Genomic DNA, 21301 nt, shown 5'->3' on the forward strand with positions numbered 1-21301 from the left:
GTTCGGACTAATACTCTGCAAAATGTGGCAAATGACATTTCACCTGCAAGAGGACCGTCCTACCTGTGGCCCATGCCAAATTGGGATTGCATGCTTCATTAGCAAAGGGGGTCATCAGCTGAAAATCACAGGCAGAACCAGAAATGCTGGCTTTCTGGATAACATCTCCTAGCTGAGAGCCTGCAGCACCGAGGTTTAATTTACAATACGCCAAATTTTCCTAACATTGCAGCCATACAGCCCTTTGGAGCAAGATGCAGCAGACCATGGACAGAGATCTGTTGAATTCATCCTCCCAGACCCATTTCTGACAAATTTCAAGATTCTTCAAAAAGGCAAATGAATTAACAGTGGGGGAAAAGCATAAATAAAGATTTGTGTTTCCTTTAAGGGGGTTTCTAGCACCACAAAGAAAACCATCTTCACTGTGACTGTCAAAAAACCCCATATTAAAAATAAAACTATTTTCAACCAAAATAGTTATATAGAGCTCATATACTTCTAAAATTCTTAAAGTCTATAAAATATTTTTATAAAGATTGACATGCAATATAAAAAGTCTTTAGTTTCTAGTCTGAGAATTTATGTACATGTGAAAGTCATGAAGCCATTACATGAAAATTATTCAACATGCAATGACAACACTGGATAACATTAAAGTTGTATTTCAATATCCTCAGAATGAAGTATAGTTTGAACACTTTCATTAATAAAAATATTCCCTACTATATTAATATTCAGTTGATCAATAAACAAAATAGCCACAAAGTAGTGTTGGTTTTGCCTCCAAATTAGCACAGCTGACTTCATTTATAAATGTACAAAAGAAAAATGTAGCATTGCTACTCTGAAAAAATTACCATCTTTCAGGAAAAAAATTTGCTATCCTTTCTTTGGTAATTTACTATGATTTCTGTAATTTATTTATCCCAGGATGTACCTGATACATCATCAGCTTTAGGTGGTTTTTTTAAACTGGCTATCCAAAAATGAGTCATATTATGCATAATTCTGCATTATTTAGGCTATTCAGAAGGCACACCACTGCTATTCCCAAATGACAAACTCAGAGCTATTAATTCTTACAAGCACAAAATTATAACTCAATACATTGAATGCTATAATTACAATTCAATACACTAAGATGCAAAGTCCTGCCTCTGAGATGGAATAACCCCATGCAACAGTACAGGCTGGGGGCCAACTGGCTAGAAAGCTTATTTGCAGGGAGAAAAACTAGAGATCCCTGTGGACAAACTGATCATGAGCCAGCAATGTGCCCTGGCAGCAAAGGCAGCCAACAGCATCCCAGGCTGTTTTAAGAGAAGCGCTGGTGGCAGATTGGAGACCCGGTAATTTCCCTCTTCCTGGCATTTGAGAGTCTGCATCAGGAGCAATGGTCCAGCTCTGGTCTTCCCAGGACAAGACAGATATTGAAACAGTGAAGCAAGACAACTGGGAGGCTGCAGTGTCATATACAAGATAGACAAGAAGCTGAGAGAGCTGGATTTGCACAGCCTGGGGAAGGGCAGCTGGAGGTGAGAGCTTATTGCTGCCTGCAGCAGCCTAATAAGACGGTGTAGGAAAGATGGAACAAGGCTCCTTGCAGAGATGCACAGGGACATGACAAGAGGCAATGGACACAAGCTGAACCATTCCAATTTGATATAAGAGAAAAAAAAAATACCTTGAGGGTGGTCAAACACTGGGCTAGGTTGCCAAGAAACACCGTGACATCAGTATCCTTGGACACAGTCCAGCTTGACTGGAGATGGCCCTGTGCAACCTGCTCTAATTGGACCTGCACCGAGCAAGAGGCAGGACTGGATGGCCCCCAGGTGGTGCTCTCCCTTCCTATGAAATGTGTGCTAGCATTTTGTATGATACACATCCCAGTTTTAACAATGTACAGGAACACTTCGGAGTATCACACTCCAGGCAATCGCTAAACTATTCAGGGACAGCAGGCAGCCTTACATTTGCTTCTCTTGTCTTTTCTTTCAAACAAAGTCTTCAGTCTTTTGTACAGAACTTATTTCTAGTAAATGAACAGCATTAGACATGGCATTTATGCTGTGCCTTCCCACTTTGGATCCCAAATGCTTCATAGAAACAGGCTCCTGTTATGCCCCCAGGAAAACATGGAAGGTGGCATAAAGTCAGTAGAACAGCATATTTTTCTTCCTGCCACACTGTGTCTGTACATCACAACCACCATCCTAATGGGACATTGTCCTGCCCACAATTCCATGACAGTCTTGGGCCTGTAATAAATACCACCATATTAAGTGGACATGCTCTTTCATGCCTAGGTTAATTTATTTAAAATTTATTATTTCAGATGAATAAAAATATCCTGATGCTTGGGGTGCAAGTTTCCATGCTCAGAGTAAAAATGTACATAAATTGCTGCAGTATTGCACCTGCAATACTGTCGTTTATTATTAGAGTATGAATATCAAAATGGTAAAGTCTACTTTAGTACAGGCAAAGTGTACAGTAGGTTCTTGGCAATGCTGCCATATAGGTTGTAGTTTATTAATAGAGTGTAGATCTTGAAAAGATCACTACATTCATTTTAAAGGCTTGATGTAAGAAATAAGAAGTTGGTGTTAAACAGGTAAAAGAGAGTAACGAATTTCCCTTTTATTTTTGTGCTTCTTGCAGTCACTCAAAGCCAATGGGCTGTGACCTAAACACAATTAATAACCCATGAGCCCAGTACAGGGACAAAGCAAAAATGTATTTGTATGTCATTTGTAGAGCAGAGACCTTCCAGTAGTAAGAGGAGCAAAAATCAGCATTGCCAAGGAGACACTCTGCCTGCCTTTTAAGGAACACAAGTCGCAGGACACATCCAAACTGGCTAAATAAGAGGGGTAATGAGTGATGCACAGTTTAAGCAGAAACTATCAGAACACAAATTAATGAAACCATTTTTGCAGTGGGAAAAATCTTTCTGATGCAGTGGCAGCAGACAGTATTGTGATATAGCTCTATCAGGGAGGTGCAGATATTGACAGGAAAAATGTCTTTTGCAGTCTTCAAAGGTTATTTGGACACTGGGTACATATGAAAAGTCTTTGTGCTCTACTGATGATGAAAGTTGAGGAGAAACCTTTCTCTTCAAAAAGGACCCTGACTTGGGAGCTGTGCAGATATATCAGAGCTTTAGCACACCTGTTTTTTTCACACTTTTAAAACATTTCTCTAAGGATCAAGTGAAACCAGCAGGATAAAGACACCTGGTGCTATTTCTTATTCCTTTCCACTGGCCATTTCCACAAATGTTACAGAAGTCTCTAGGGAGAAGAAACTACTACAGTGACACAGGATTATGAAGGAGAACACATAGTCACAGTTTTCCCAGACTACTTACATTTCCTTCTAATTTCTCTTTGTTCATCCAATAAAAGATTCAAAGGTGTTAGGAACAGAAACAGTTATATGAAGAGACAAATTCTGTTTGCAGACAATTTTCAGCAGACTTCAAAGACTTTGGCTTACACAGCACTGTGAGACTCGAAAAAGGATAATGTTAATTTCGTTCAACCTTTTCCAGGATAGTGTTACTCACTAAAGTATGTTAAGCAGTGGTTTGTCCACATCATCTTCAAACTACTCATCAGTTAAATTCACCAAGACAAACAGATAAAAATGTAAAGATTCTCTTTTCCCTAAAGTGTTCTGATTTACTACAGATGGATGAAACAGTATACCAAAGAAAACAGAAGATACACCCAAGGAAGTATCTACAGAGTTTTCACTCTAAATAAACACAATTCATTTTGATAATACTGAAGACTTTCTCCTCATTCAAACTCACAGTAGAATAATTGAACTTGGCAGATACTTTCTGTGAAATGTCTTTACTGGGGCTTTTATGTGCTAGCAAGCACAAAAGAAGGAAAGAAGTGAGACATATAAAGCTGTATCTTCATTGCAATAAAAATGATTTTTACTCAGATATGGTTATTCTAGCGCTGTACCCTGTACAGTGGTAAGTGAAGAGGCCTAGTCAGTTTAATACAATGTAAAATCTGAAGAAAGCAAACCACGATATTTCCTTATTTTGAGGTAGCTGGTACACAGCTCCAGGTAGGAGATACATTGTTGGCCTTGCCTGGCTACACTGATACAAAAACTACCTGGGAACTGTCTGCACTAGGACTGTACCAAAACAAAGCTTCTTAACATACCTTTTATGATGTTCAAAAATGGGAATTTAAAAAAATTCTTTGTAGAAGCCTAATGTATGCAGGGTTACTAGAAGCCTGCACAGACCTAGGTTCAAGGACATAATCTCTGCATTTTTTGTTTTCTTCTTTTGTTAAACTGGGGCAACAATTCTTTTTTCTCTGGTAATGAATAATGGCCTTTTCTGCTAGTCCAGAAATAAAAGTAAGTGAAGATAGGCTTTGTATTGATGTGCTGTCTGCCTTGTTTATGGCAGAAACTATTTTGGTTTTAGATGGGAAGTGTTCTAAAAAAGCTTTTACAACAGATTCAGAAATATAAAGGCCATTTCAGGATGAGGACCTCTGAATCCTTTATTTTGTTAGTCCTTGAAAGAGCTTTTTAAATGTTAACAGCTACTACTGCCTTCACTCAACTGATGCTCCCTTCTCAGCAATCCTTCTGTTGACACCTCTTTGCTTTTAGTTTGTCTCTCCTTCCCAACAACCCCTTAAAAGAAAACAAGAGGTTGGAATTGAACTTTTGGCAGACAAAGGGCCATTAAACACAAAGACTAAGTTTGTTGGGCAAGTCAGATTTCAGTAAAAGCATTTGTTTCCTCACTTTCAGTGATATACAGAATATTTCCCACTCTTCCTGTGGCACCCTTCACATATTGCAGTGACAACTACTAAGCAAAGCTGCTCACAAACAGGAAGCGTTTTCAGCTTAAATAAGTTGAAAGAGATGAAAAGGTAAGGTAATGTTGTGTTTCTATTTGATATGAAATAAAGCTTTTTGACTAAAAAAACGTAATTTAAACTATGCATTTAAAGTAGGTGTATGTGTAGATGTTTGGGGTTTTTCAAGCTAAAAAAAAAGGCATTAGTTTCCTTGTTAAGCTTTCTCACAGACAGCTACTGGCAGCATTCCCTGCCTCATGGTGATAGCTACTTTGAGCATCAGAAGTTCATTAGTAACAATTAAACATTCTAGAGCACTTGAGAAAGAGATTGATCCTGTTTTCTAAGCCAATGTCAGTGAGCGTATTATAAACTACAGTAGTCCAATTATTCTGCAGCTAATATTTAGCACTTATACTTTGCTTAGAACACACACTCTTGCAACTGATAATTAATTCTTAATGCTGGCAGGCAGATATATTATCCTAATTTCACAGATAAAGCAGAAAAGTGAGATAATTTGTCAAAAGCCAGTTAGTCTTGAATGGAGCCAGGACTAACCAGGGGAAAATTCAACCCTGTATCCATGGCTTCCAAGCCAGGGCTGACCACTATCTTGGTCACTATGTGACAGTTTTATTATTGCAGCTTAGTCAATCACTGCATGGCAAAGACATTCCATCCTTATCACACTATACTATGAGAAATTATTTGGGCTGTCAGATCTAGTTCTACTTTAATCTACCCTACCTCTACAAAAACAAAACCAAAACCAAACAAACAACAAAAAAAAGGCGCTAAAAACCAATCAAATACAAAATAATTGGTAAGAATTCATAACAATATCTTCTCTCATGAAACTGCTTCCACAAGATCTAGTTAGGCCTCAACTTTCCCATCCCTTTCCCTGAAAGGAAATGAAATCTCATGATTTCAACAAGGATCACTTCAGCAAGTTTCACCTTCATGTCGTGCCATTCCACCTAATTGTTTTCACTTAATTTCAGAATTTCCTTTTTTTCTTTAACCTGGTTTTGTCTGCCTGAAAGTTTTTATAATGCAGACTGCCAAGCTTCAAAACTTGGAAGCTCCTCATTCAAATGATTCTTCTGGCATGGCCTGTAACAGAGCCGGTGTGCACCTACCCCATGCCTGCAGAGATGGATCCCATCCACAGACTGCAGCTCACCACAGCAGCAGCAATATATCCAAAAGTCTAAGGGGATAATTGTACCTGACAGCAAATAATTCTCTTGCCTTACTTGTCGTTTCAGCTGATCTCATTCTTGCCTCTTTTAATGTCCAACAATTGTTCCTCCCTCCTGTTCCTCCCTCTACAAAGGCAGCCATTTGCTTGAAGTTCTGTTTCTGCCAGTTTGTGCTTCACAACAAAACCTCACCTCCTGAGAACTGAATGTTAACTTCAGGACAGTGTCTTCAGAGAGACTATGTCAAAACAGTGGAAAACTCTCACAAATATTGCTCAGAATCCTTACCTATTGTTTTGTTAGTATTCCAGAACAGCCTCAGAGATTGGAGAACATGTTTCTTCTTAGAAACTCAGTGTTCCTTGTTCTGAGAATAACAACATTTCTCTGTTGCACAAAAGAATACAGCAAATATAACACTGAATCCCAGTATGACAGGATTTTCAGAACTCCTTCCTTATAATTTATTATTGTTACTGGAATTATATGAAGCTCATGAGTCACACATCCTCAGACTTGTCTGTAATACCTGCAGGAAGATAAGCAAAATCTTTACATAACTATTCTGCTACTGAGAGAACCCACCCATTTTTGTTAGCATTCAGATCATTCCATTTTAAGTGGTCCCATAGGTAGATGGCTGCCAATTAATGTTTAGGATGTCTTTCTTTAGTAAGGTACCTCTTTGCAAAACCAGAGCATTTTAAACAAGAGAGCTAGGGGAGAAAAAAAAATTGTAAAAGCCTCTCACTAAATAAGAGCACCACATCCTTATTCAAAATGTAAATAAAAACAAAATTAACAAACCATTAGTCAGACACATAAATATTAGTTCATTTCAGTTGTTCTGAAAAAGATTTGAACTTAACAATGAGCTGCAATTAAGGCACAATTATAATAGCTGATTTGAGCAGTCTTATTTTTCACACCTTTTTTTCCCAAAGACAAACTTCTCTGTTTGTCCCACTAGGGAAATATAGCCATGAAGTTAAAATTTCACACTTCTTTTTAATTGAGATAGAGGTCTTTAAGCATAATAGTACAGAAACACTAATAATAACATAACTTTTTTTAAAAATTGGAAAAATATGGTTTCACTGGTATTAGATGATCACAATTCTTATTAAGTGAAACAGACTAAAAATGCTGCTATGTACTACCTTGAAAATGGAGCTTTTAATTTATAAAGTAATGTAATTTTGTAAAGGATTTTTTGTAGTTATACTCCTCTTGTTAGAAATAATTTTTAAATGCTAACATTTAAATTAGTACAGTCTCTATATAATAGTCTGTACATTTAAATACATTAAATAAGGTTAAAGATGCAAATATACAATTCTCTCAGATTAATTAACATTTCTACTCTTTTATCATTATTAAACAAGAACCACAGAACCTGTAGAAAGCAAATGTAACAGCTGTGCCTTTCTGATTGGTCTTGCACACTCAAGCAAAGCAGTAATGCAAACATGAAATAAAACATCAATATCCCAGTGCTATTCTGTATAAGTAGCTGTTGAAAATAATTATATTCTATATACCACATCACATTTCCTACCATATATCATATCATAATCATAGTTTGGACTGGAATGAACCTAATCCGTTCAAAAAAAGATCTAATCAAGACACTAACTTTTTGACAAAGAAAAAAAAATGCAATCGCTTGTTTTAAAAGTCTCCAGAGAAGGAGATTCCCTGGGCAGCCTGTTCCAGTGCTCTGCTGCCCGCAGTGCAAGGAAATTTTTGCTCATGTTGAAGGGGGAACTTCTTGTTTATGGCCATTGCTCCTCGCCCTGCACCACTGTGAAGTCTGGCACCACCTTCTTGGCACACACCTTTGAGGTATTTGTACGCATCAATACATTTGGGGGCAGTGCGCGAATTGTGCTTTGGACATGTGTGGGGGCGACGGAACCACAGCGGCGGGGATCAGCCGGGGGCACTGAGGGGGAATGGGAACACCTGGAGCCCCGCACATACGGCTCCAGGCGGGGCACACCAACAGCGGCACCGGCGGGCACTGAAGCGAGCCGAGCAGCGAGCAGGGTCCCGGCCGCGCCATCCCGCTCCCGAGCGCCGAGAGAAGCGGAAAGCGCCGGGAAGCACCGGGCACTGCTGCCACTCCTCTCCCGGCGGAGGCAGCGCCCGCCCCGAGGCGGAGCCCGGCCCGGCCCGCCCGTCACGGCCGCCGCGCCGCGGGGGCCTCTGGGACACGTAGTCCCGGCCCGCCCGCGCGGCGCCGCCGCCGCCCGCCCGGAACTACCGGTCCCGGCGCGCCCCGCGCCCGCCCCCGAGGGAGCGGCTCCGGCAGGAAGGCGGCAGCGCGGCCCGGTCACCCAGCCGCGGCCATGAGCTCAGCCAGGGAGTCCCAGAGCCAGCACGGCATGAAGCGAGCGGCCTCCCCCGATGTAACCGGGCGCGGGGCGGCGGCGCGGCGGGAGGGGGATGGCTGCGCGGCGGCAGGGCCGCGGCTGGGCGGGGGGCGCGGCGGCAGGGCCGCGGCTGGGCGGCGGAGCCCCCGGCGGGACGCGGGCAGGCCGCGGCCGCCCGGGCGGGCTGCGGCGGGGCGGAGGGGCCGCGCGGGGCGGGCGGGCGCAGTGAGCGTGTGCTCCCGCAGGGCTCCAGCAGCTGGGAGGCGGCGGACCTCGGCAACGAGGAGCGGAAGCAGAAGTTCCTGCGGCTGATGGGCGCCGCGAAGGTGAGGCCGCCCCGCTGCCATCGCCCCCCGCCGGGGCGGCGGGCACAGGGCCGGGTGCTCTCGGCGGGGTTCTGGGGCGATCCGGGCGGAGCGACAGCAGCGCAGAGCTGCCGAGCTTTGGGGCTCTCCTTCCAGGGGGATTTGGGTTGCACCGCTGTTGTGGCAGCAGCCGTGTTACACAAAACGTCGCTCGGAAGTTACCGAGTCCCTGCGCCGCAGCTTCGGCCCCACGCCTTAAATGCTTTTAGACCAGCTCCTAAACTTATTTGTTGACGCTTCCGAGAGAGAGGCCTTGTTACAAACTAACAAACCTGGTACTAGCTCTGTAAATTTCTCTGTCACTGGAAAACAACTTTGAAAGAGTGGTAGCTGATAGACTAAACGACTAAAGTAGTAAACCTAGGGAATATTCTTACAGAGAAAATATGCGACAACTAAATTTCTAGTATGCTTGCTGCAAAAAATGCTGCAAAACTGGTTAAATGTAATAATGCTTTTTTCATGTATAAGATGTTGGTTTAGTTATGCACTTTTACTTACTTTCAGAAAAACATTTTTACTTGTAGTAACTTATTTTGCTTGACTACAGCAAATTTTAAAGCTAAAATAGCTAACTGTATTGAAGAGGTGAAAGTTAGGACTTTGTGGTGGATAGGGATACAGTGCCCCATTAAAGCAGCCCCCTACCACTAATCTTAATGTTCGCTTGGGTACTTAATGCTGCTTGCTGTGTAATGCCAGTTCTTGCCTATTGGGACATATTTGCTAATGAGCAACTACTGAGCCAATAAATTAATCATCACTGTGAAGGTCTTACCTGCCGCTGTGACCAGTTTAAAAGTGCGACCATCGTAAGATACATGGCCTGAACAGTTACAGAGTGTCAGAGAATGGGTTAATGATCCGAACCTGGATACACATCTTTCTAGCATCGTGTAGTGTAATTTTCATATCAGTGGCAAGAAACAGTGAAATAGAACCATCTCTGGGTCTGGAAAGAGCAAAGAGTGTGTAGTTGTTGGGGTTTCAGAAAATTCAGCAAAAAAAAGCAAAAGAAAACAAGTTCACCTAGAGGCAGCAGCTGTTAGCTAGTAAAACTTCCAGTCCTGCAGTTGGGTGGCAGGGTTTGACAGCAAACCTTTTCCATTCAAGCTGTCCAGGATGTTGGCAGAGCTGTCAGTGCACCCTAAAGTTCCAAAACAAACTGCCTTTTCTTTTAGAAAGAACATACTGGCCGCCTTGTTATCGGAGACCACAGATCAACCTCTCACTTCAGGACAGGTCAGTTTATCCAACAGCTGATACAGAGGTGGAAATCTAACCCTTATCTAGGAACATCCCAGTGTTCTGAGCTTGGTAGATGCGGCAGGGAGGGATTTCAGGTTTCATGGCTGCAGGTGTAGATGGGTCAGGCTGTGGAGTTTTAGAAGTTCCTGATTTTTTAGGTTACTGACAAATGGTTTCTCTGACTGTACTCACTTGCCTTTTAGTCCAGTGTATGCCAGGATATCCAAACTAAAATGTACATAGAAAAGAACAGGTGTTGATTTGTCCCTGACCTGGTTACCTATTGAATAGAAAGATCTGTGCCCTTAAGCAGTGAGGTAAAAGCTGAAAAGGTCTGCCAGGTCATCTTGGCAATCAGCAATAATTGGATGTCATGTAGGACCCTGTTAACTCCTTATCAGGCTTTCTTAGGAAGTCAAAGTACATGGCACCAAGCTGGGCTGGGCTGCACTGCCTGAGAGAAGCCTTTACAAACCCTTGTGGAATAGCAGCTGTCACCATTCCAGAAAACTTCCCCTCATATTCCAGAAAGCTTTCCCTGATGCGCTCCACTGATCATTTTTCACGGGATGGAAAATTATCTATGGACCAAAATAAGCCTGAGGATTGGTTCCAGGTGCTGCTGCTCTTAGCATACAGAGACTGAGAATCACTCCTTCATACCTGAATTTCTAGAAAGGAAGTGATGCTTCTCCTAGAAGTCATGAAGAATCAGTACTCATTTGTTAATAGCAAAAAGTTAAAATGCTGGGGGTTTAACACTTCTTTGTCCAACATGCAGTTCTTGTCCTTTTACAATAACATACAACTCTAACTTTCAAATGAGGAAATGTGGATTTGCAATACAACAAAGACAAGAGATACAAATTAAAAGCTCTTGTTGTAGGCCTCCTGGGCAGAATTAGAGATTCCTACCTTTTCCAAGTACATAGCTATTAGTTATGTACAATAGCTTAGCTATTTTAGACCACTTACTCAAGTAAATAAAGGGGCTGTAGAAGTAGCTCATGAATTTTAGTTTTTCTGCTAATTCCTAAAGATGGAAAAGTGCAGAGCTGTATTAACTGCTCCTTGTAATTTGGGATGCATGAAACAGTTTCAGATACAGCTCCATAAACAAGAGTGGTGCTATTGTCCCAAGGCGTGATGCTATATCTGGGAGATGATTTAATCACGGTAATCCCGTGTTATGTGGTGAAGGTCACAAAGTTTCTCCTTGCTGGGGCATGTTGCAGTGTTGGCTGGAAGCACAGAGAACTCACCCTGATTACATTTACCTTGTTCTGTGGAATATAACACTGCATAGTGCAACTCTGGAATGCATCAGCTCTCAGGAACTTCCCTCTCTGTATCAAAGCTGTCCTGCTTGCACACTTGCTACTGTTGCTTTAAAGTCTGATGATTTGTATGCAGTAATACTGGATTCTAGTTTAGAATGGCTATATTTAAACTTCTTGCCTTTGGAAATGTGACTTCCTGTAATTTGGTGTCTCTGTTAATTTAAACGAACCATAACCAAAGTACCCTGGACAATGCAGGGGAAGAAGACAAGAAAATGAACGAGGAGTTGGAGTCCCAGTACCAGCAGAGCATGGACAGCACCATGTCGGGGCGGAACCGGCGCCACTGCGGGCTCGGGTTCAGTGAGGTACTGAGTTCATTCCTGGAATGACTGGGCTTTGCTTCACTAAGACAAGGTGGTGCTGGGTTTAAAAGTCCATGCAGGCTTCCGTGGTTTGGGTTAAAGGACAGACTTATTGCAGGCACTTGACTGCTGTTTGTGTACACTGTGGTGGCAGTTAAGTGCTCGTGAATGACTGATGCTTCTCATTGTTCTGAGAAGTAAGACATGCCTTCATGCTCCAGAGCAGTCAGGACTGATTAGGGCACAAAGTGACAAATATATTAAATCAGGGTGTTGCTGAGGAATACATAAGTAGGCAGGATAACCATCTGCATTGTTTTTAGCAGTATCCTAGGATTACTTCAGCATTCCTCATGCTGCAGTTTGCTAGGTGTCCTTTCAGAGATCAGTCACAAATGTGAATTCTTGATAATCTAGCCTTTAGTTCCACTGTGTTGCACTCTGTGACAAGTACTCCAGTGTCACTACTGGAATTACCGAACTGATGTGATCTGGAACTTCAGACTCATTGAATGATGTCTGTAGGATTTCTGCTGTAACTAAATAAACCAGTGGCTGATGAATCCATGCATGTCACAGCTGGCATGATTAACCATTTCAGGGAGTTGCTTTCTGTCTAATAATTCATGTCTTACAGGCCTCTGTTAAGCAACATGGCCCATTTTAGTGCCAAAATGAAAAGAGCCATCAAGTGAAACAATCTCTCTGGGAAATTTTAAAGGCTGCAATGGAGTTCCAGGAAATAATATTTTATCTCTCTCATAATCTGAACTTACAGTTTCAGGAAGATGAACAAGAAGAGGAGGCAGCTGGACACTCCTCTGATGAGAGTTCAGAGGATTCTGAAAGTGGCTCTGATTCAGAGCAAGAGGAGTCTGCAGAGGAGCTACAAGCTACTGAAAAACATGATGAAGCTGAGGTTCCAGAAAACAAAAAAGAAGCAAAAAGCAACTATAAAATGATGTTTGTGAAAGCCAGTGGTTCATAACTGCAGATGTAAAAGCTTTGTATTTAAAGCCTTATTGTTACAGTGCAAAGTGGAGGACTGCTACAGCACAAATCTTTGTATTTTGATTTTAAAAAGACCCTGTTAGATGACAAAAAGTAGTATTTGCTTTCTGTTGCCATGGATAACATTTTTATGGGCGCAGTGATATTACTGGTTTTTGTAAAGTGTATAAAATCCTGGATGGAGAAATAAATTCGTTTTGTTCCTGCCCAATCTTTACAATGTTATCTGAACTATCCCTTCCCTTATTCCATTCCAGATAAGGAAGCTTCATGTTAGTGGTTTATTCAGTTAGTACCCCAGTCTTGGATTTTTAACTATTAAGATAACATGTGAATTACGTGATGTTGCATTAGTTGTAAAATACCAATATCAGCATTATTCTGTGATGTACTAGAGCTTTACAAAATGATTTTGTCTATAGATGCTAGTGTTGGCAGGGCTGAGGAGAAATTCTTCAGTTTTTTGACAGCATTGATCACTGTATCCAGCTGAAGTCCTACAGCATTTGCATAGAGAATATGTTTTGGAAAAGCGTAATACAACAGAAGGCTCTAATTGCTTCTTTGGCTTTCTAACGAGGGGAAGGAGCTGTAGTTGTTTCTACCTTTCAGTAGAAAAGTGATTTTTTTGAATTACTGGTTCCTGGCTAGAGCACTGAGTTGTTATTAAAAATAACACCTCCCAAAGAAACCAGTTTACTTTGGAAGAGAAAGTATACTTTGATAATGAAAAGGATATACAAATCATTTTAGCTTTTTTTAAAATATAGAATAAAGAGTTAAGTATGGCTGCCCTTCTTCCTTTTCTCCCTGTACACGCATCACTTGGAGGTCTGAGTCAATTAGCACAAGGCTGTACCTGTCAAGTCAAGCTGATATGCCTTGAAAGCCAGGAGTTCAGCAACTCCTTCCAGCAAGAACTAAACACATCCATTCCTTTGCAAAGTCGTTGCATTCATGTAATGAATAAAATAGCAGAGCTTTTTAGACTTTTTTTTCCTCTTAGTTTGTCAGACAGATCTCCTGGCTGGGAGAACAGGACATCTGGCCTGTACCTCTACTACGGCCACAGCAGTGTTCCAGGGGACACTGGGGATGCTCCTGGAGACTCCATTTCTGTGGGCAGTTCCTGATGTGCAGACATTTCCAAGCCAGTCAGCTGAAGGAAAGGGCAGTTTGTACTATCATTGCCTAGTTGAATGTAAACACTGCAGCATCAGCTATTGGGGGAGGACTTGGAATAAGTATGGAAAAAATAAAAGTAATATTGTAAATAGAAACTTGAGTGTAGATTTTGATTACTGTGTTTTATTACATCTACATTTAATATAAGCTCTTCCACTCATTCCCTTTTAAAAACAATGTTACAGCAGACACTAACAGTCAATCACCTGTTCTTGATTTGTGTAGATTTTTTTGTTTTCCCAACACTGCAATCTTCTAATACATAGGGGAAAAGTTTAACTTGCTTGTGCATTGTGAAGAGAAAACTACTATGACTTAGGAAAGCTGTTCTATCTCTAGAAAGGAGAGTGAGATGCCTCCCTAAGACAACAACTGATTACTTTCCTCAGAGACCCATTCCAAGTTTTTGTGGTTAGATACTCAAGCTAAACCAACATTTCCCTGTTAAAATCCTTTAGCTGTGCCTGCCACTCATCTCTGCCTTCTCTGTCCCAGCAGCACTGCTCTGAGCTCTCCCACCAGCATGCAGCCATGCAGGGATTCACACTGGGATCTGGAAAGACCGAGAAAAAGCAGATCCAGCTGGCCAGCCCTGCACAGACACAATGAGGGGCTCTGCCACTCAGCCCTGACTTGGCTGTCAGTTTCAGTTATAAATAAATAGAACATACAAAGATAAAAAAGTTAAACTATTCTAGATACAGCTCTGACCAGGAAAAAAAGAAAAAAAATCAACAGAACTTCCATTCCCCAAAAGTAGAACACCAAATATGAATATCTGATGAGGTTTGGGGTAACATCTGTGATGCTGACCTAAGACTCACCTGCTCAAAATAGGAAGAGTTCTACACAGTCTTGTCCGTTTCTGTCTAACATTTACAAACATTCTAAGAACTTGCAGACTGATCTGTGAAGCAGCATAAGCTTCTCCCTATGTACCATGAAAGGCTGATTTAGCTCAGTTTGTGCAGTGAAGGTTTCAATTCAGGACTCCGTTTTAGCAACATTTGACACAACACTACCAGCAGTAGTGGCATGGATAGGAGCAGGATGGTTTCAGCTCATTGGAGACAGGGAACACAGGAAAAATCTGTCTCGGTTGACTGCAGTCAGCTCTTTGCTTTTTCAAGTGGGTATGGAAGGAGCTCCCAGAGATGACAGCAGAACACATCATATTCAGACTAATTCTGACTAATAAGAAGGCCAGCTGAGTTTGTCTATGGAAACCAGACTTGTCCACTGAAATTTGTCAACTCAAAGACCAGTTAATTTACATCTCAACAGAAGGAAGTCTGCCTGTTCTCCTACACCTCAGGGAAGGACAGAAGTTAGGCCACAGAGGGTTGTTACAGAACAACCATCTCATCTTGGTAGTTTTCACTGTTTCTAAACTACACTGAAAATTTGCTTACACGAAGAGCAATACAGGTGCATTCTCAGCACTTGGCTTTGGAAGACTGAAAACACCTGAACAAGGTCAAATGCACTGGTGAGCCTGTTCCCCTTCCATTTGCTTGGAACCAGGAACCCCTCCAGGTGAGCTCCACCACAGCCCCAAGTGCCCACAGGTCTGGCAGTCACCACAGAGGGTGCTTCTAAGCCAGGTAAAAAGGGATTCTCAACATCCTACAGGAATTCTCCAAGGCCAAGGAAACCAGATCTATAAGTTGCCCTGTAGTTTCTTGCAAGTGCTTTGCAGTTTATTCTCCCTTTCTTCCTGAAGAGAAGGCTGACAACTTGATTCCTGAAAGCACAGTTTATAGGCCAGCTTCAAAGCAATAGGTCCCTCTAAGGCTCTGGTTGGGGAATTCACATGAAAGACGACGTGCACATGTTGTTCTGATGCCAGAGAGGACGGTTGGTAGAAATCTCCATGGATTTGCTACAGTCCCCAGTACAGGGATTAAATTATGCACTGAAGCTGCCTCTGTAAACTGCAGGAGACAAAGAGAATAAGTGGCAGTGCAATATCTCATAATCAAAGCCTGGCACGGCTCTTTGCATCAGTCTCCTGGAAGCTGTCAGGGGATTAAGAGAAGGGACATGTGTCAAAGTACCCACAACTGAAGGGACAGAGCAAAAATCGGTTTTGTTTGCTTTTAAGCCTGTCTGTCACCTCTGCACTTTTCCTGAGAAAAATATCTTAGCACAAGAGGTGTACAGCATCGTGATGGGAGGTGAGTTTCCTTAGTTTTTGCACAGCATTAAAGAAACCTGGTGATTTAACCCAAGCTGAGTTAATTTTGATGTGCAGGTGCAGAACAGGCTCACACTTAATTACTAGCACAATAGTTTGTGCTATTATCTATCCAAATCCAGTTCCATTTATGGTGGCCATAGGAGGATTCAGTGGAGAAAAATAAAAAGGGAAGACTGAAAAGAACTTTAGGAACAGAACACAGTAACTGGCAATAGGAAAGACCATTGTCCTGCTACCAAAACACTACCCTGAAGTCATCATCGATTCTCCTTCATCCACTACTACCATCAACATCCCACTCTCATTTAACTCTTTCACAAGGCTTTTTTGTACTAGGACATGAAACATTCTCATTTGTCAGCTATTCCTTCTTACGTTCCCCTCTACAATTTAGGCCAAGTCCTTTCACTGAAGTATTTGGCTGCTGCTCAAGTCTACATACTTCAGCCCTTTGCATCTTTTTATTACCTCTCACTTCCTACCACCAAGCTGTTCTCCACCCTCACCTTCAGCCTCTTACACACCTTGCTTGCAGATACATCTCTGCCATTATTTTCTACAATCTCACTACCTGAATTCTTATATCTTCCTTTTTTTAGTGCTTTTAATGCTACAGCTCCCGGTAAGAGGATTCTAGAAAACATCACTGTCCTTCAAGTTTACATCTGGTAACACAATTTCACCAACAGCTGCTGTAAAAATGCTAATTGTTACTGTTTTCTAAGGCCGTTTTCCACTCTCTGTAAGGCAACCAGGAGCACTGACAAGTAAATAACAACTCAACAGTGTTCAAATATGCATATACTTTCTATCTGCACTTTTTACACACATTCAATACTTTCTGGTTTTATTTACTTTATAATTAGCACTTGAAGTTATTCCACCATCTCCCAGCAATTTCATGGCAGCCTTTATAATTTTACCTCCCTCCTATATTTACCTGTACTTTAACATTCCAAGTGTGGTTGTTGCACAGGATACCTCAACAGACTTGTATTAAAAATGCTCTTTAAAATTCCAGGGCTTTGAACTAAAGAAATATCTCAAGAAGTTTTCATGGAAAGTTCATTGCGGTTGGTTCAATTCAGCTGCAGTTAGATGCACCTTTTCAAATAATGGAAAAAAAATGTAAAGGGGTCAGACCCAATCAATACAGTTGTTCAAACAGAATTTCAGGCACTGTGATGTGGGGATTTTTTGTGCTCTTTCTTTGTACTGCTCCACTATGAAGAAAGGTTGCTTTTGCTAGTAGAGCAATAAAAATCTTAGCCTTTTGAATACAGCCAAATAACCAATGGGAATCTTTACCAGGTGTGGAAAATATAGCAATTTTTTCATGTTTTTCTTGCGCGTGGCTTTGTTCTTTTTATAACCACACAGTACACGGGCACACAGATACACACATAGCACAAGCAAACACTTTAAAATACCCACAGACAGACATAAATCAAGGGGTAACATCACATCCTGCCTTCTGCATCTTCTAAGTTTTGACACCAAGTAATTCTGGTCTTTCCTTCATAGAACATTCAGAAGTTAATTGCTAAGACATCTGGGAAATAGGTGGTTTCCTAGAGGGGAACAGATGCTGATATAAAACACAAACACGCATATTTAAAGATCTGGAAGTCAGAGGAGTAAATGGTGCGGGTGGAAAAATAATGGTGTAAAATCCCAGAACAGGTCAAGAGCCCTCTGCCTTCTCAAAACACCAACCCTCCCTCAAAAGGCTGTGGGGTACCCAAGACCCAAACAATGTCTCAGCAAGATTCCTTGCAGCCCAGCAATGCACAGGAACTCAAAATAACAGTCAAAAACAGGGGTGCGGGGCTGCTGTTCAAGTACAAAAAGATGAAGGAAGTGCTACTTACAACTATCAGGCTGTACTTTTATAAATGCAGCTGGGCAGTAGAAGTTTAGTAACTTCAGCTGAAGAAATTGGAAACAGCTGTATACAGGAAGAGAATTCAGCCTGCAACATTTTTGCTTGGTATAACACTACAAAACACTAATTAAAAACCAGTACAATCAAAAGAACTGACACTCCTTTGTAATAAGTGAGTTCCATTAGTCCCAAACACTTCACTGTTGAATAGGCAGAGGGGAAAAAAGGCCACTTTCTGACCAAAATTATATTGATCTGCAAGTTAACAATATTTTTTCTAGTTTTAATATTAGAAAGTAGCTTGTAACACCCTGAAAAGAGGATGTCAATTAAAAGAAACAGAACTGAAAAAGGAAATTGACCCAAACCAAACACTCTATGCATAGGAAAATTAGCCATTACTATTTAAAAACTACACTCATCCTTACAGAAGATGGTCACTAATAACAGCATTTCACATATTCAACAAAAAGTTTTGCAAGAAAAACTCTTATAATTTTTTCCTAAATATGGGATTAACTATGGAATAACCAAAACCTTTCAATCAAGACTGGTTTTATTGAAAATATTAATGGTGTAGCTGTTTAGGGCAAAATCCTTTTTTTCCAAGCAACCTTGAATGAGCAGATTTTGTGTGTGCAGTCAAAGAAAGAAGAATGAACATCTCCCCAAACTGCAGAGCAGCACTGCCTGTGCTCCTTTCCCTATACTGTTTAGTTGTGCCCCACAAAAACAGGATAAGAACATGCTAAACAGCTCAACTCTCAATTTCTGCCACTCACAGTCAAAAGCCAAGGACTCACAGACTCAAACATTCACCCTTGAGTTCATGCAGTCAACACTGAGGCACAGAAACACTTTTAATTGTTTTTTCAGAAGAATTGAACACTTCCAGTGCCCTGCATCAACCTGGTGTCTTTTGAGGGAACTGCTGGAAAGTCAAACACTGCCAGTGAGCTGCAGCTTTGCCAGTGCCCACCACCTCCCCCTCAGCCAGCACCCCACTCTTGCTATTCAAGAATAAAGACAGATTTCATCAAATGCTTAGAAAATATTTCTGAAAACAAAACAAAAAGTCAACTAAGAATAATAATCATCATCAAAATGTAGAATTGGTGTAGAGAGAGCCTGATTCAAAATCTCAGTAAAATAAGTGCAAAACCGGGGGACTTCAATGGGATTTGAATCAAAGAAGAGCAAAATGTGATACAAGTGCAAATGACTCTGGATTTCCAACTAGCTAGACACTGATAAGCGAGCAGACAAGACAGAGGCAATAGGAGGCAGTTATGTTAATATTTTAATCTGTACATATACCATTTTCCAAACTGTTACACTTTATTTAAATTAATGTTTTCTTGCAAAATATTTATTTATGCTTTCAAAACTTTTTTATAAAGGCAAAAATAAATCATTATTTTGGCAAAAGGTTTTGAAGTTGATACTGGCAGTATTGAGGTAAAATAGATTGCATTAGCTAAATATATACTTTTAAGAATATTTCTGCGTATAGTGTTAATATAATATGATTTGTCTTAAAGTCTGAAACACAAAGGACAATTCCAAGGAGTTTTTAGCTTCTACTTGTATACAGGGAATAAACGAGTTAGTGGTTTCACAAAATACTGCAGAAGTATTTCTCAGTTATTTCTCATCCAGACCTGAACTCAGCTACTTATTACATAACATTGGGAAGTTTTTGTATGTCTTGCATTTGATGCATACACAAGTTTTTTTAAAGTATAGTTGCAGCAATTCATTTAACCTTATTTTCTCCTTATTTTAGCCACCTCACCCTTTGCCCTGTGCATAAGTACAGCACAGAATTTCAAAGTTTGGCAAAGATAAGCACCAGGTGAACATACATACAAAATTAGCAGGTGCCACATTCCGATAGTTTTGCTGTTTCCAGGACACATACTAGTCAGTACGTCATATTGTAATGTCTATTGAAAACAAAAAATCAGGAGAAAAATATGTATTTACTAGCCAAATTACACATTATAATATTTATTGCTTACTTCACATATTTTAATTAAAAATCATCTTCTTCCAAATCTCAACTTTAAAAAAAAATTAAAAATTGTTAGCTGTTTATTACAGAGGGGCAGCACTACTGCCAAGGGCAACCTAACAAACTGTGTATTGATACCAGCAAGTTAATCCTCTGGGATCTCAAAAAAATGGGAGTTAAAACTGGCTTTTGTTGTGGCTTTCTTGGGAAATTTCAGCTATACAGTGGTTACTAATATTTAGAAATTCAAGCTAACAGTTCTTGCAATGGCTTATTTAATGGGCAAAAAGGTGGGTGATTAACTCTACAAAAATATTCAATCTGACACATCCTTTCACCAAACCTGTCACCCATGTTAGCTCTATCCATACCCTATCAATGTGCTTCTAGGTTTGCTCAAATTTGCAGGGTTTTTTTTCACAGAACTTTACAATGTGCATCTGAGCCCAAGGGGGAAGTAACAGCATCTTTTAGTATCTATGCAAGAAGTGTATTTTAAATTTAATTCAGCCCTTGATTTAAAAAAAAAATCTAAAGTACATAGTTCTAAAAATACATTGTCAGTATTTTACAGGGTTTATTAAAAGTGCCGTTTATTTGTATAAAAAGTGTGAACTAAACTGAAGTAAATAAAAAATGATCTGCAGTTCTCTTCATTTTCATAGAAAATCCCCCTATCATTCTCTGAATGTCTTTCCAGAAGAAGATGTCATCAGCCAATGAGTATCTCCACAGAAACCTGGAAAAGAATCTCCTCTGTCTTCCATACGGTGTCGCAAAGCAGGACTTGACTGGAGTCTCATGTCAGTGTTCACTTACTGCTTTGGCTGGTGTGAAGGAAAAGAAAACATGGTTAAATATTGAAGGGAGTCAACCAGTGCCAAGCAGTAAGAAATTGCTGGAAACATTTTTTGTAAGCCCTTTGCAGTTTGACAGAAGGAACAATTCATACAGGCACGTTAAGAGAACAATTATCTCCTGATGCCACTGATGCTCAAGTTCCTGTGTCCTCAGCACATCCCAATTACTTTCTTTTTCTAAAGAAAAGGTAACTTTATATAAATATATCTCTATAACTGTGTATCTATGTGTATATATTTGTACAAACATGTGCTAGACATGTTTTTAAGTCAGTCTGGAATCACAGAATGGTTGGGGTAGGGGGAGTACTGAAGGTCATCCCCAGCCCCCTGCTCGAGTCTCTGGCACTGTACAATTATTTGAGTTACTCAAGCAACCCTCTTTACTACTTCACCTCTGCTTTATCTTCTTGTTCAATTTCAGGCAATAAAATTAAGCCAAAGGA

The 21301-nt window shown here is 40.7% G+C and overlaps 2 protein-coding genes across 11 annotated transcripts in view; one reads left to right on the top strand and one right to left on the bottom strand.

Annotated features, from left to right (window-relative positions):
• Window positions 1-8037: 8037 nt before the first annotated feature.
• On the top strand, window positions 8038-13991 carry C5H11orf58 (chromosome 5 C11orf58 homolog). The gene is made up of 5 exons (XM_063398078.1): window positions 8038-8478; window positions 8688-8768; window positions 9989-10049; window positions 11594-11703; window positions 12479-13991. The coding sequence occupies exons 1-5, from the start codon at window positions 8419-8421 to the stop codon at window positions 12686-12688; spliced, it is 522 nt and encodes a 173-aa protein (XP_063254148.1). The 5' UTR covers window positions 8038-8418; the 3' UTR covers window positions 12689-13991.
• A 5272-nt stretch (window positions 13992-19263) lies between these two features.
• The window catches only part of PLEKHA7 (pleckstrin homology domain containing A7), a 146435-nt gene continuing 144397 nt past the window's right edge, over window positions 19264-21301 (bottom strand). For all 10 annotated transcript variants that reach the window (XM_063398086.1, XM_063398080.1, XM_063398081.1 and 7 more), the window contains one exon: window positions 19264-20822. Coding sequence is in view for 1 of the 10 variants with exons in the window: in XM_063398081.1 (XP_063254151.1) it covers window positions 20800-20822 (23 nt within the window). In the remaining 9 variants the exon portion in view is untranslated. The remainder of the gene's footprint in view (window positions 20823-21301) is intronic.

Source organism: Prinia subflava, chromosome 5, assembly GCF_021018805.1.
Source record: "Prinia subflava isolate CZ2003 ecotype Zambia chromosome 5, Cam_Psub_1.2, whole genome shotgun sequence".
Classification (NCBI taxonomy): Eukaryota; Metazoa; Chordata; class Aves; order Passeriformes; family Cisticolidae; genus Prinia; species Prinia subflava.

What these genes read in the sequence shown, in the direction of transcription:
- C5H11orf58 (XM_063398078.1), top strand. Translation starts at nt 8,419, where the DNA reads ATGAGCTCAGCCAGGGAGTCCCAGAGCCAGCACGGCATGAAGCGAGCG. An exon ending in AGCGAGCGGCCTCCCCCGAT is followed by an intron (nt 8,479 to 8,687) that starts GTAACCGGGCGC and finishes GTGCTCCCGCAG; the next exon opens with GGCTCCAGCAGCTGGGAGGC. An exon ending in AACCTCTCACTTCAGGACAG is followed by an intron (nt 10,050 to 11,593) that starts GTCAGTTTATCC and finishes TGGACAATGCAG; the next exon opens with GGGAAGAAGACAAGAAAATG.